Consider the following 15,185-nt stretch of genomic DNA (forward strand, 5'->3'; position numbering starts at 1 on the left):
GCTCTGTGGATGTACTTACAATACATCGACTGCAGCGGTTCAAGGTGGTGGCGTACCATCTACTGCTGAAAGGCAATTATGGATGGTCAATAAATGCTGGCCTAATCAGTGGCACCTACATTGTGATTTTTTTTTAAACCCTGGAGAATATCACTGTATACTTTACTCTGAAAAAAATTTTCATCCCAAGTTGTTTCTTTCTATGCCATGGTCAATGTTATATCCATCCCTTTAACTTTGTTAAGTTTATTATGTGGTATTCTGTTAAATATCTTCTGAAAATCCATGGGCTGAATTTTACTTAAGTCCTGACCCCACATTGCATTGGAAAGAGTTAAGAAATTCCTGTTAGTTGTCAAGAAGTCTTAAAATCATCTAGTTAGGGCTGACAAATGCCTTGAAAAGATGTGGGTGGGCCAGATTTAAAGCACTGACAGTGGACACTGCTGTAGGTGCCATTCCAACCAGCAATGACAAAAAGGAGAGAAACAGGTCAGCCACTTTTCTCAGGGCATGAGTAGACCATCCAACCTGATGAAGTAGCCCTCAATGGAGGTGGCAAACTAAGTCAACAGTCACAACCTTGTGAGGAGAAATACAGGTTCAGAGTCATGAGTGGTTCAATCATTTTTTACTGGAACACCAGAAGAATGGCTTTGAGGTTTTTAATCTGAAGCAATCAGCTCAACAGCCTGAGGATGCAAAATGTTCCTCATATGAGGAATTTTGTGCCCAGAAGTATTACTGAGCTGTTAGCAAAGCCAAGCACTATTAAGGCACAACAAATGCTAAAACGCCCCACCTCATTTTAATGAGATCCTGGAATTGTTAAGGGACCAACAATCTCTCTTCCCTTTTGTTCTTACAGAGGAGGGCATATAATGCCTAGGACAAGTGGTGGACAATCTCCAGTCATTATCTTGACCAGTATGGGCAAAACAGTCCTTGAGTTGGCAATGATTATAACAAATGAGAAAGTTAGCGATGCAGAGATTGGCCTCTTTCTGCACTGTAGGGATTTCACAATTCTAAGCGGGTTCTGGAGGATTTTCGGGGATATTTCAGAACACACATATTCCAATGAATAAGACAAAGTGCAGGGGACTGGCATGCTGTCTGTGGTTAACTAGAAAGGTTAAAGAAATTATCAAGCCTAAAGAAAAAGCATACAATTGTGCAAAAATGTGTGGCTGGAAAGCTAACTAGAAACATAGAAAGTCTTGATATCTGTTTTTATCAATATTTTAGAAAGAAACTAGTGTTTATTGGTCCTATAGAAAATTCATCTAGGGAACTGATAATGGCAGATAAATTAAACAGGTATTTTGCATGTCTTCACTATAGAGACACAAGTAACGTCCCAGAAGTAGCTGTAAATCATGAAATGAAAGAGGGATTGAGGAAAATTACAATCACCAGAGAAGTAGTACTGAGTAAATAGTTGGAGCTGTGGTTTGACAAGTGCCAGACCCTGCTAGACTTCACCCTAAAATCTTAAAAGAAGTGACTAATGATTAACACCAATATTCAAAAAGGGAAGGAGGCAGAAAACAGAAAAGTACATCTATCACAGGAAAATGTTTGAACCTATAATTAAAGAAGCCATAGCAGGGCAGTTGGATCAGGTCAAGGAAAGAGTCAATATAGGTTTGTGAAACAGAAATCATCTTTAGTCAACTTCTTGGAGGACAGCATAACAGGTAACACTGCTGCCTCACAGTCCACGGATCAATTCCAGTTTTGGGTGGCTATGCGGATTTTGCACGTTTTCCCAGTGTCATTGTGGATGGCATCTGGGTGCTCCGGTTTCTTCCCACTGACCAAAGATGTGCAGTTTAGGTGGATTGGCTGCGCTAAATTGTCCCCTACTGTCCCAAGATATGTAGGATCAATGGATTAGCCACAGGAAGTGTGGGGTTACGGAAGAGGGCCTGGGTGAAATAATCTGTCAGAGAGTCAGTGCAGACTGGGTGGGCCAAATGGCCTCTTCTGCACTGAAGATATTCTATGATTCTGTGAGGAAGTACGCAGCGCTGTGGATAAAGGGAAACCAATGGATATACTGTACTTAGATTTCCAGAAGACATTTGATAATTGCCACAACAAAGGCTATTATAGAAATTAAATACTCATAGTAAAGAGGGTAACATATTGGCATGGATAAAAGATTGGCTGACTGATAAGAGGCAGAAGATAGGAATAAATGAGTTTCAGGTTGGCAAGATGTAATAAGTGGTGTGCTACAGAGATTTGTGCTGGGGCCTAAACTATTTATTATATACATGAATGACTCAGCTAAAGGGATGGATGAGATGGGTGCCAAATTTGCTGATGGCACAGAGATAGATCAGGAAGTAAATTATGGAGAGGACATAATGAGGTTACAAAAAGATATAGATAGGTTACGTTAGTGGATAAAGATCTGGCAAATGGAATATTAATGCAGGGTAAATGTGAAATTGTCAATTTTGGCAGGATGAGTTAAAAAAGAGAGTTCTACAATCTCTCATCTAAATGATGAGAGATTGTAGAACTCTGATGTGCAGAGGGATCTGGGTGTCTTAGCGCAGGAATAACAAAAGGCTAGTATGAGGTACAAGTAGTAATTAGGAAAGTTAAACGAATGTTATCCTTCATAAGCAGAGAGGTTATGTTGTAATTGTACATCGACTTTCTCAGGAGGCTAAGAAAATTTGGCATGTTCGCTACATCTCTCAATAACTTTTACAGATGCACCATTGAAAGCATTCTTTCTGGTTGTATCACAGATTGATATGACTCCTGCTCTTCAAAGACTGCAAGAAATTCCAGATGGTCGTGAACAAACCCCAGTCCATTACACAAACTAGCCTCCCATCCATTGACTCTGTTTATACTTCCCGCTCTGGAGATGCTGGTGTTGGACTGGGGTAAACACAGTAAGAAGTCTCACAACACCAGGTTAAAATCCAATGGGTTTATTTAGTAGCAAAAGCCACTAGCTTTCAGAGCACGGCTCCTTTGTCAGGTAAGTGGGAGTTCTGTTCAAAAACAGGGCATATAAAGACACAAATTCGATTTACAAAATAGTGGTTGGAATGCAAGTCTTTACAGGTAATCAAGTGTTAAAGGTACTGACAATGTGAATGGAGAGAGGGTTAAGCACAGGTTAAAAGAGATGTGTATTGTCTCCAGCCAGGACAGTTAGTGAGATTTTGCAAGCCAAGGCAAATCATGGGGGTTACAGATAGTGTGACATAAACCCAAGATCCTGGTTGAGGCCTGCTGCCTTGGAAAAGCAGTCACCGTAATCAAGGACCCCACACACCGCTGACGTACTCTCTTCCATCTTTTTCCACCAGGAAAAAAATACAATAGTCCGAGGTCACCTACCAACCGATTCAAGAACAGCTTCTTCCCTGCTACCATCAGGGAATCTGATGAATGGACCTATCTCATTAAGCTGATCTTTCTCTACATCCTAGCTGTAACCGTAATACTACATTCTGCACCGTCTCCTTTCCTTCTCTAGGTACAATATGCTTTGTCTATATGGCGTGCAAGAAACAATACTTTTCACTATATACTAATACATGTGATAATGATAAAGCAAAACAAAAAGCACATCTGGAGTGCTGTATACAGTATTGGTCACTTTATTTGAGAAAAAGTTTTTTTTTCCTCCTAGGCAGTCCCTTGGAATCAAGGATGACATGCTTTCACACAAAAATGGGAGTTTTCCAGTGACTGATGAGTTGAATGCATGACCTACACAATCTCTGTCACAGGTACATCAGATGATGGGTTGGAGGAGTGGATGGGTTAGGGTTAGGCTCTTCATTCACTGTTGATACCTAACTCCAGCGTGTTCTCAGTGATGAAACTCAAAGGGCAGAATTTTCCCTCCAAAACTCTGTCAAAACAGCATGCAAATGGGAATCCTCCACTCCGGTCTTTCGGGTGAGCTCGGTACTACAATCTTCTGACACTCTGTCTTTGACAGCCAGGAGCTTTGCACCGGTGGTGGTGGGAGGATGCTCAGGCGCCATTATGCAGGATGTCCCAATCTCCCAGTAAACCAGGAGACCTTCACCCATCCCCACATCATCAGCAGCATTCTCTAGCTCTCGAACAAAGAGGCATATGTCACAACTAAAATACATCCCCATAAATGTAACATCAACTGTGCTACACTTTTTACCCTTTAATTTAAAAAATGTAAACATTATTTACACAATGTCCTCCATCAGTGTAAAGCATGCATTGGGCAATGCATGCCCTACTTTTAGCCCTAGAACCACATGCAACTCTCAAGTTCTATCAGCTGGTCTTTAATGGGCAGGTCAACCATATCTGCACTGAAAGAAGAAAGCAGTCTAATGTGAACTGTTTGAATTTCACTGACTTGGAAGTTTGGAATTGCCTATTGTCAACTTTCTGCCTAATTGGTAGTCAAGTTCTGAAGCAAAGCACCAAGATCTGCAGGTAATAGTTATGTGAATTTTATAAGGAATTACAAGATGTTTGATTTCAAACTTCATGGTTGTCTGACCTCAACAGTTTTTGGTATGCACGTACTTAGTCTGTGCATACAGAAATCTGGGCATTGCTGACGTATGGTACAGACCTTTAACTTACCACTCTTTCCTGGGAATACCTATTTTCCTGGGTATCAAGGATTCTGGCTCACTTGTTTTACTTTTGAGCTTCTGGGGATTCCCTTGAATGTTTGTATAAGGATGCACATGGTATTGATGGTTTTCCTCTTTTAATCCACAGGTGCTTCGGTCCGCCTTGTTGTCCAACAAGGGGCATACACACGATGGGTTGTACGAGGGCTGCTCTTGGTTGTTTCGAGAATAGCCTAGTACTTCACATCGTTAGTGTACGCTTAAACTGGACCAGATGCTGGGCAACACGACAGCTCAGTGACTATCACTGTTTGCTGTGCAGATACATGGATTTGGGCCAGTGTCTGCAGGAGTTTGCGCATTCTCCCCGTGTTTGCGTGGGTCTTCTCCGGGTGGTCCGGTTTCCTCCCACACCCCAAAGATGTGCTGTTAGGCTGATTGGTGTAACAAATTGTCCCTAAAGTAGTCTTCCCTCAATGTGGAATGCCATAAGCATAGACAAGGGTCATGGGTGGAGAGGGGACTCAAGGTTAAAATGGCGGCGCGGGCTCATTGGGCTGAAGGGCCTGTTTCCCGTGCTGTGTTGTCCTTTGCTCATTGGAAATATTGCAATGAGCCTATTTAGAAATTACAGCTCAAAAATCAGGCCATTCAGCCCAACTGATCTTTATGCTCCACATGAGCCTCCTCCCACCCTAACAGCCTTACTCTATTTTCTATTCATCATCATGGAATTATCTAACTTCCAGATTTGCCCGTTAGAGTCATAGAGTTTTACAGCATGGAAACAGGCCCTTCGGCCCAACTTGCCCCTTTTTTAACATCTAAGCTAGTTCCAACTGCCCGTTTAACCCATATCCCTCACTACCCACGTAAATGTCTGAACACTTTTTAAAAAGACAAAATTGTACCTGCCTCGAAGGCTACCCCAGTAGGCATAGACAAAGGCCACAGAACATAAGAACAAAAGAAATAGGAGCAGGAGTAGGCCATCTAGCCCTTTGAGCCTGCCCTGCTATTCCATAAGATCACTGATGATCTGAAGTGGATCAGTTCCACTTTCCCACTTTCTCACCATAACCCTTAATTCCCCTGTCTATCAGAAACCTATCTACCTAAAACTTAAATATATTTAACGAGGTAGCTAAATATATTTTCTGCCCACTTCAATGGGCAGAAAATTCCAGAGATTCACCAACCTTTGAGTGAAAAAGTTCCTCCTCAACTCTGATCTAAACTGCCCACCCCCCCCTTATCTTGAGGCTGTGTCCTCTAGTCCTGCTATCCTTTCTAAGTGGAAAGAATCTCTCTACCTCTACCCTACCCATCCCCTTCATTATCTTATATGTCTCTGTAAGATCCCCCCACTCAGCCTTCTAAACTCCAACGAGTACAGACCCAGTCTATTTAGTCTCTCTTCATAGGCCAACCCCTCATCTCCGGTATCAGCCTAGTGAACCTCCTCTGTACTCCCTCCAAGGCCAATATATCCTTGTGCAAGTGCGGTGACCAAAACTGCACACAGTACTTCAGCTGCGGCCTCACCAGTACCCTGTACAGTTGCAGCAAGACCTCCCTACTTTTATATTCTATCCCCCTCGCTATAAAGGCCAACATTCCATTCGCCTTCTTGATTACCTGCTGCATCTGCAGACTGGGTTTTTCCGACGCATGCACAAGGACCCCCAGGTCCCTCTGCACTGTAGCATGTTGCAGCTTTTCACCTTTTAAATAATAATCCCTCCTATTATTTCTGCCAAAGTGGATAACCTCACACTTGCTAACATTATACTCCATCTGCCAGGTCCTCGCCCACTCGCTCAGCCTATCCTGATCTCTCTGCAGACTTTCCACACCCTCCGTGCAATTTGCTTTTCCACTCATCTTCATGTCATCAGCAAATTTCGTCACCCTACACTCAGCCCCCTCCTCCAGATCATCCATATAAATGGTAAACAGTCGAGGCCCCAGCACTGATCCCTGCGGCACTCCACTAGCCACCAAATGCCAACCAGAATAGCACCCATTGATACCAACTCTTTGCTTCCTATTAAACAGCCAATCCTCTATCCATGCTAACACCTTACCCCCAACTCCGTGCACCCGAACCTTCTGTAGCAACCTTTTGCAAGGCACCTTATCAAACGCCTTTTGGAAATCTAAAAGCACCACATCCTCTGGTTCCCCTCTGACTACCACGACAAGGTAGGTAGAAGAGGGCACTCACAATGTTACAATGGTGGCGTGGGCTCGTTGGGCCGAAGGGCCTGTTTCCCATGCTGTGTTGTTCTTTGTACTACCCCTGGCAGCTTGTTCCAGACACTCGTCATCCTCTGGACACTTTTGTATCTCTTCCCCCCCCCTTTACTTAAACCTAGGCCCTCTAGATTTAGACTCCACTACCTTTGGGAAAAGATAATGACTATCTAGCTGATCTATGCCCCTCATTATTTTATAGACCTCTACAAGATCACCCCTAAACCTCCTATGCTCCAGAGGAAAAAAGTCTTAGTCTATTCAGCCTCTCCTTATAACTCAAACCATCAAGTCCCGGTAGCGTCCTTGTAAATCTTTTCTGCACTCTTTCTAGTTGAATAATATCCTTTCTATAATAGGGTGAACAGAACTGTACACAGTATTCCAAGTGTGGCCTTACTAATGTCTTGTACAACTTCAACAAGATGTCCCAACTCCTGTATTCAATGTTCTGACCAATGAAATCAAACATGCTGAATGCCTTCTCCACCACCCTGTCCACCTGTGGCTCCATTTTCAAGGACCTATGAACCTGTACCTCTATCTCTTTGTTCTGTAACTCTTCCCCAATGCCGTACCATTAATTGAGTCAGTCCTGCCCTTGTTCGATCAGCCAAAATGCATCACTTCACATTTATCTAAATTAAACTCCATCTGCCATTTGTTAGCCCACTGGCCCAATTAATCAAGATCCTGCTGCAATCCTCGATAACCTTCTTCAGTATCCTCTATGCCACCAATCTTGGTGTCATCTGCAAACTTACTAACCATACCTACTAAATTCTTATCCAAATCATTAATATAAATAACAGTGGACCCAGCACTGATTCCTGAGGCACACCACTGGTCACAGGCTTCCAGTCTGAAAAACAACCCTCTACAACCATCCTCTGTTTTCTGTCATCCAGCCAATTTTGTATCCATTTAGCTACCTCACCCTGAATCCCTTGAGAGTTAACCTTATGCATCAATCTACCATGTCAAAGGCCTTGCTAAAGTCTTTGCAGACAACATCAATTGCACTGCCCTCATTTACCTTCTTGGTTACCCCTTCAAAAAACCCAATCAAATTTGTAAGACATGATTCTCAAAGCCATGCTGACTGTCCCTAATCAGTCCTTGCATCTCTAAATGCCTGTAAATCCTGTCTCTCAAAATACCTTCCAACAATTTACCTAGTACAGATGTGAGGCTCACCAACCTGTAGTTCCCAGGCTTTTCCCTGTAACACTTCTTAAACAAAGGCACAACATTTGCCCCTCTCCAATGTTCAGTCACCTCACCTGTCAATGACTATCGATGATTCAAATATCTCTGCTAGGAGACTCGCAATTTCCTCTCTAGCCTGCCAGAGTATCCTGGGATACATCATCAGGACCCAGGGATTTATCTACCTTGATACGCTTTAAGATTTCCCACACCTCCTTCTGTTAAGTCCCACTCACCTGACGAAGGAGCAGCGCTCCGAAAGTTAGTGGTGTTTACTACCAAATAAACCTGTTGGACTTTAACCTGGTGTTGTGAGACTTTTTACTGTGTTTACCGCAGTCCAACGCCGGCGTCTCCACATCACACAATAAAGCACATCATTGTGACTTGTTTCCAAAACAATCACAGGTCTGCAGAAGTCATCAATTCCCTGTGTTAGCTGATCTCCAACAACATCCAGAAGGCCCTGATCTCAGAAACCTAATTTTTAAAAATTCCTGCCATGTTCACCATTACTTGCTATTGCCAGATGCTGGATTTATGCCAGTACCTTGAGCCATATCAATAGCCAGGACAGGAAGTTGCTCTCGGCTACACCCAGGAGTGGTGCTATGTACTTCAGCTTTTCTCCAACCCTGGGACAAAGGGGTCAGGAAAACAATTTTCAAATTCAAGAAGATAGACCCATGGCAGTTTCCCCTAATAATGTGCTTCAAACTTCCATTGCAAAACATCTGTGTATTCTTGTAACCCAAGGTCAAATAGATACGTTCCCATTCTGGCCAAATGAGTGCATTATGTCAGTTTGCATCATGAATACTAATTACCAACTTGCTCACTGCCATTTTGAGTTATTTAAATGTTTAAAATATTGTCTTGATTCATACCCTCCTGTCCCATTAAAGGGAAGTGTTTTACACTAAAATATTTTAAACTTCTTTACATGCGCAGGAAAGCAGGTCTCATCTTACAAATTGTCTTTCAACATGCCTGAAAGAGGGGCAGCAAGGACACAAGATAAATCAGATAGTGAACAAAGATTTCTTCTGTTTAGCCCCCCTAAGAACAAATCAATAAGTTAAAAAAAGTATTTCAAGTCTTGTCACTCCCACTCAATGGCACTCATTTGTTATGCAACTAGATTATCAGGAAGGTATCTGGAAACATTTGCTAGGATATCTGAAAATATTTACAGGATAGTATGTGTGGGGAATCTGGAAATAATAATTCAACGATTTGGCAACAAGTTAATATTTTGTATCACACAATTATCAGAATGGTACAAGGCAAGTTAATTGCATCACAGTCTTTTGTCATCGAGCGATTCCAATATTATCACAGACCTTCTGATCATTTAGATTTTTGTCTGACATTTCATTCATTTACTGCAAAAATGCAGTTCCCATAATCAAATTCTTATGATCTGAATCTGACATTATTACGTATCAAGAAATCTCACAACACCAGGTTAAAATCCAACAGTTTTATTTGGTAGCAAAAGCCATTAAACCTGTTGTCCAATGCCAGCATCTCACATCAAGGAGTGTTTGTCTGGAGTTCTGCATGACAACGTTCCGATGAAACTGGGAAGTTTTGGTAGGTTACAGGAACCGTAGTGCACGAAAGTTGTAATGAATTTAGTCAAGAAGAACAGAAAAGCGCACAAAAGGTTCAGGGAGCTAGGTAATGTTAGGGATCTAGAGGAGTATACGATTTGTAGGAAGGAACTTAAGAAAGAAATTAGGAGGGCCAAAAGGGGTCACGAGAAGGCCTTGGCAGGTAAGATTAAGGAAAACCCCAAGGCATTCTACAAGTGCAAGAAGAGCAAAAGAATGAGATGTGAAGGAATAGGACCTATCAAATGTGACAGTGGGAAAGTTTGTATAGAACTGGTAGAAATAGCAGAGGGGCTCAATGAATACTTTACTTCAGTATTCACAGTGAAAAAGGATCTTGGTGGTTGTAGTGCAGGCTTGCAGCAGACTGAAAAGCTTGAGTATGTTGACATTAAGAAAGAGGATGTGTTGGAGCTTTTGAAAAGCATCACAATAGATAAGTCACCGGGACCGGATGGGATGTACCACAGGTTACTGTGGGAAGCAAGGGAAGAGATTGCAGAGCCTCTGGAGATGACCTTTGCGTCATCAATGGAGATAGCAGAGATTCCATAGGATTGGAGGATCGCAGATGTGGTTCCTTTTTTCAAAAAAAGGGAGAAGAGATAGCCCAGGAAATTATTGACTGGTGAGTCTAACCTCAGTGGTTGGTAAGTTGATGGAGAAGATCCTGAGAGGCAGGATTTATGAATATTTGGAGAGGTATATTTTGATCAAAAATAATCAGCACGGCTTTATCAAAGGCAGATCGTGCCATACGAGCCTGGTTGAGTTTTTTGAAGATGTGACTAAACACATTGATGAAGGAAGAGCAGTAGATGTGGTTTATATGGACTTCAGCAAGGCGTTCGATAAGATCCCCTTGCAAGGCTTATTGAGAAAGTGAGGGGACATGGCATCCAAGGGGACATTGCTTTGTGGATCCAGAACTGGCTTGCCCATAGAAGGCAAAGAGTGGTTGTAGATGCCTGGAGGTCGGTCACCAGTGGAGTGCCCCAGGGATCTGTTCTGGGACCCTTGCTTTTTGTGATTTTTATAAATGACCTGGATGAGGAAGTGGAGGGATGGGTTAGTAAGTTTGCTGATGACACAAAGGTTGGAGGTGTTGTGGATAGTTTGGAGGGATGTCAGAAGTTGTAACTAGACATAGATAGGATGCAAAACTGGGCAGAGAAGTGGCAGATGGACTTCAACCCCGACAAATGTGTGGTGGTTCATTTTGGCAGGTCAAATGGGATGACGGAATATAATATTAAGGGTAAGACTCTTAGCAATGTGGAAGATCAGAAGGATCTTGTGGTCCGGGTTCGTAGGACACTCAAATCAGCTCTGCAGGTAGAGGATGCGGTTAAGAAGGCGTATGGTGTACTTGCCTTCATCAATCGAGGAATTGAGTTTAGGAGTCGAGAGATAACGCTGCAGCTGAATAAGACCCTGGTCAGACCCCAATTGGAGTACTGTGCTCAGTTCTGGCTGCCTCATTACAGGAAGGATGTGGAAGTCACAGAAAGGGTGCAGAGGAGATTTACAAGAATGTTGCCTGGATTGGGTGGCATGCCTCATGAGGATAGGTTGGGAGTGCTCGGTCTTCTCTCCTTAGAGAGACGAAGAATGAGAGGCGACCTGATAGAGGTGTATAAGATGTGGAGAGTTATTGATCAAGTGGATTCTCGGAGGCTTTTACCCAGGGCTGAAATGGCTGCCACAAGAGGACACAGGTTTAGGGTGCTGGGGAGTAGGTACAGAGGAGATGTCAGGGGTAAGTTTTTTTACTCAGAGGGTGGTGGGTGCATGGAATCGGCTGCCGGCGGTGTGATGGAGGCGGATTCAATAGGGTCTTTTAAGATCCTTTTGGATAAGTACATGGGACTTAGTAAGATAAAGGGTTATAGGTAAGCCTAGTAGGTAGGGATATGTTCGGCATAACTTGTGGGCCAAAGGGCCTGTTTGTGCTGTAGTTTTTCTATGTTCTATCTCCACATCATTATTACGTATGCCAGAACGGGAGAGCCTAGCTCAAGTCTAACATGTACCTTCTTTTTATGATAATGTACATCAGAAATAATATGGAATGCCTAATAAACTCTCTTGCCCACTCCAAAAGATAGTAAATACGATATTATCATATTGTTCCATTCTGGCTAAAACTGACAATTAAATTTAGCTACAAGAAAATGCCCAAGATACTGGTGGTGTAAACACAATCTGATGATGGGCAAGGCCTTTTCAAAGAAACAAATCCTTCAAGGATTCCCAAACACTTGTGGATTGATATGCCCTTTGAGATGACCTAAGAGGTGTGCGGCATTTTAATACAAGTTCCTTCTCTCTGCACAAACACAGCATGTAATGTGAATTATGGAAACTAGAATGGATTTGAAATTTGAACGAGAACACTAAATTGAAGATGACATAGCAGTATAGCAGCCTTTTTGTTAAAAGAAGCTTTTGTGTTACAGCTGATAAGTCAAATTGCAAATTTGAACTCCCAGCTTGGCTCTTGCATGTTGTGCATGCTGGGAATTCAGACATGGAATTTTGTTTGGAAGGTCCTATATTAATTCTAATTTATGCAGAATTACACTTAAAACCTGATATCTGACCAGCTAAATTAATGCTTACGTTACATTGCTCCCCTTTCTGCCCCATACTTTGCATTTTCTTCATTTGGTTACATGTTAAAAGTAGAAGTAAAAGTAAATTATACTTTGTCCTCCAGGAACTACCAGGACTTAGTTTTCCTTTTTCATCCATCAGATTCATGTTAAAAGACAGTTTCATAAAGGTTTAGATGCTCAGCTTTGATTCCACTTTTTGTCGTGGAGTTTTAAATCTAGGAACCTAGGTACACTGAGTGACACTCAACCAAACAGATTTTTTCTGCTGAAAATATTAATAACGCCATTGTGAATGATGGTTGGTGACAACCTTGCCTCTCTTCATCAGATACTATTTAATCCTCAACCAAAATTATTTTGTGACTTAGTTGGAGCAGTGTAAGTTCTAAAATTCAAGGCTAAGTCTTTAATGTTGAACGTCTTGAATATTCTGTACATGACGTATGCCATACCCCAAACTGAAATCTCAGAATCCGAAAGAAACAAATGTTGGTCTTACAAAGACTGAGCAATTATATGAAGTACATAGAAAACTAGACTTAAAATGAAATACAAGAAAACGAACGGTCGCACAAAGCAATTATTTTAAGAAACGTAACCAAGTCCTGAAATGCAACTGACGTTCAATCAGACCTTTAAATCTCGGAAACAACAACGTTCTGCTCCTAGAAAACTATTCGCTTTTAAATTATTCAAGCAACAACATTTAGATACACATCCTCATTGTTAAATTGTGAGGGATTACGCTAAATATTGGAGCAGTACATTTGATTAAATCCAGGTAAACATCAGCTAAGCAGTTACCAGACCTCCTCGCCCTGTTAACAGGGTTTCAATGTGAGCTGCAGAAACTGGTGGGTTTCCCCCGCCTCAAAAATCAGCATTTACATTCACTGTTCTCTCTCAGTTTTGGCTTTTTTTTAATGCCAATCCAGTCTCTTTTCCTTCAGGCAACCACTTTAGAAATCAAATGAAGGCAAATAACGGTAACCAAAAGCCGTCTTAACCAACACTCAAATAAGTAATTTAAGATGACTCGAGGGTGCAAGGTCAATTTTAAAGAAATACACGACACTGGATGTCCGGAATCATGACTTTCTAGGGGGTGGGGGGTGGGACACAGAGTTAGTCATGTCCTTCTCAAACTTTTTTTCCCACTCTGCACAACTTCAGTGCAGGAAACTCACCCTCACTGCCGCACTGTTTACCATTATTCGCTCCCATCCTCCAGACTTCATGCTATATCATCCCAGCCCACCGCAACCATCCAAATTCCAGACAGAAAGAAACGGAAACAAGCGGCAGAGCAGGCAGCAATGGTTCAACTCGCTGCAAACAGCTTCCAGACTCCAGGAAGAAAAAACTCAAACTATAATCCACAGGCGTTTCCTTCTTGTTCCCGATGGGTTATGAAAAATATCCTCCTTGTTCGTCCACCCTCTTTAACACCAAAACCGAGAGAGATCCAGCGCTGGGATCCGCCGTCTGCCCGAACTGTCAGCAGCGTCCGAGGCCGGAGCTGGAGCAGAGAGCATCCGTCACTCAGCAACCCGGAGGGGAGAGCTGGGGCACCGCCCAGCTGTCAGACCCCCTCCCCCAGGCTAGCCAGCCAGCCGCCGCACGCAGCAGCTTTCCCGCCCCTTAAAGGAAACCTCCTCCACTGTCCTTACAACAGAGGGGGTAAATTATGTGCAAAAGTCTTACTTTCTGTCATAGTTTTCCTTGGAAAATATGCAAGTGGAGATTCCCTCAAGGACCTGTGCACAAAAAAAATATACTAATTACAATCCAGGGATGGTTATTTAACATCAGCCTGACAAGAGGATGTGAGGTCAATATTGCATCCAACAGGATTTGTAACTTCTAATGCAAGTCGAAAGTAAAATGTCTTCAATAAAGCGTCCTGTTAGTTGTAAAACTAATCGCAGAGCCAAAGGGAAGGCCAAATATATAGCTTACCTCGACTTTATGGATATAGAGTAAAAGTTTGGATAACATGGTTAACAGCACAAAAGTATTCAGCCCAGCCAGTCCATGATTTACTTAAACCTCACACTTGACCCTCCTCCCATCTATTCTCATCTAAACTCACCATGGTAACCATCTCTCCCTTCTCCCTCAAATGTTTATCTAGGTTGTCTGTAAATGCATCTATATTTACTTCAATCACTCCCCGTGGTAGCAACTTACCACTCGTTGGGTGAAGAAGTTGTCTTAATTCCCTACTGGATTTCTGTCAGAAGGCGGACAGAATACCCTTCGTCATCCAGTACTTCCCCGGAGCGGAGAAGCTATGACATCTTCTCTGGAGCCTTCAACATGTCATTGATGAAGACGAACATCTCGCCAAGGCCATCTCCACATCTCCACTTCTTGCCTTCAAACAACCACACAATCTCAAACAAACTGTTGTCCGCAGCAAACAGCCTTTAGGAGAACAGTGACCCCGGCATCACACAATCCTGCCACAGCATCCTCTGCAATATTTGCCGGATCATCAACACGGATGCCATCATCTCACGTGAGAACACCATCCACCAGGTACATGGTACATAGTTTTGCGATTCAGCCAATGCTCTCTACCTGATACACTGCAGGAAAGGATGTCCTGAGGCATGATAGATTGGGGAGACCATGCAGATGCTACACGATGGATGAATGAACACCACTCAACAATCACCAGGCAGGAGTGTTCCCTTCCAGTCAGGGAACACTTCAGCAGTCACCGGCATTCAACCTCTGATCTTCAGGTAAGTGTTCTCCAAGGCGGCCTTCAAGACGTATGACAATGCAAAATCGCTGAGCAGAAACTGATAGCCAAATTCCGCACACATGAGGACGGCTTCAACCGGGATCTTGGGTTCATGTCACACTAT

General features: G+C 42.7%; 1 protein-coding gene across 1 annotated transcript in view; it reads right to left on the reverse strand.

The window, feature by feature from the left end:
* fbxl7 (F-box and leucine-rich repeat protein 7) overlaps positions 1–13,793 on the reverse strand; it is a 327,425-nt gene extending 313,632 nt beyond the window's left edge. The window contains exon 1 of the mRNA XM_080215959.1: positions 13,497–13,793. Coding sequence (XP_080072085.1) covers positions 13,497–13,533 — 37 coding nt within the window. The 5' untranslated portion in view covers positions 13,534–13,793. The remainder of the gene's footprint in view (positions 1–13,496) is intronic.
* Positions 13,794–15,185: the final 1,392 nt, after the last annotated feature.

This window comes from Carcharhinus amblyrhynchos, chromosome 2 (assembly GCF_965287045.1).
Source record: "Carcharhinus amblyrhynchos chromosome 2, sCarAmb.v2.hapA, whole genome shotgun sequence".
Taxonomy (NCBI): Eukaryota; Metazoa; Chordata; class Chondrichthyes; order Carcharhiniformes; family Carcharhinidae; genus Carcharhinus; species Carcharhinus amblyrhynchos.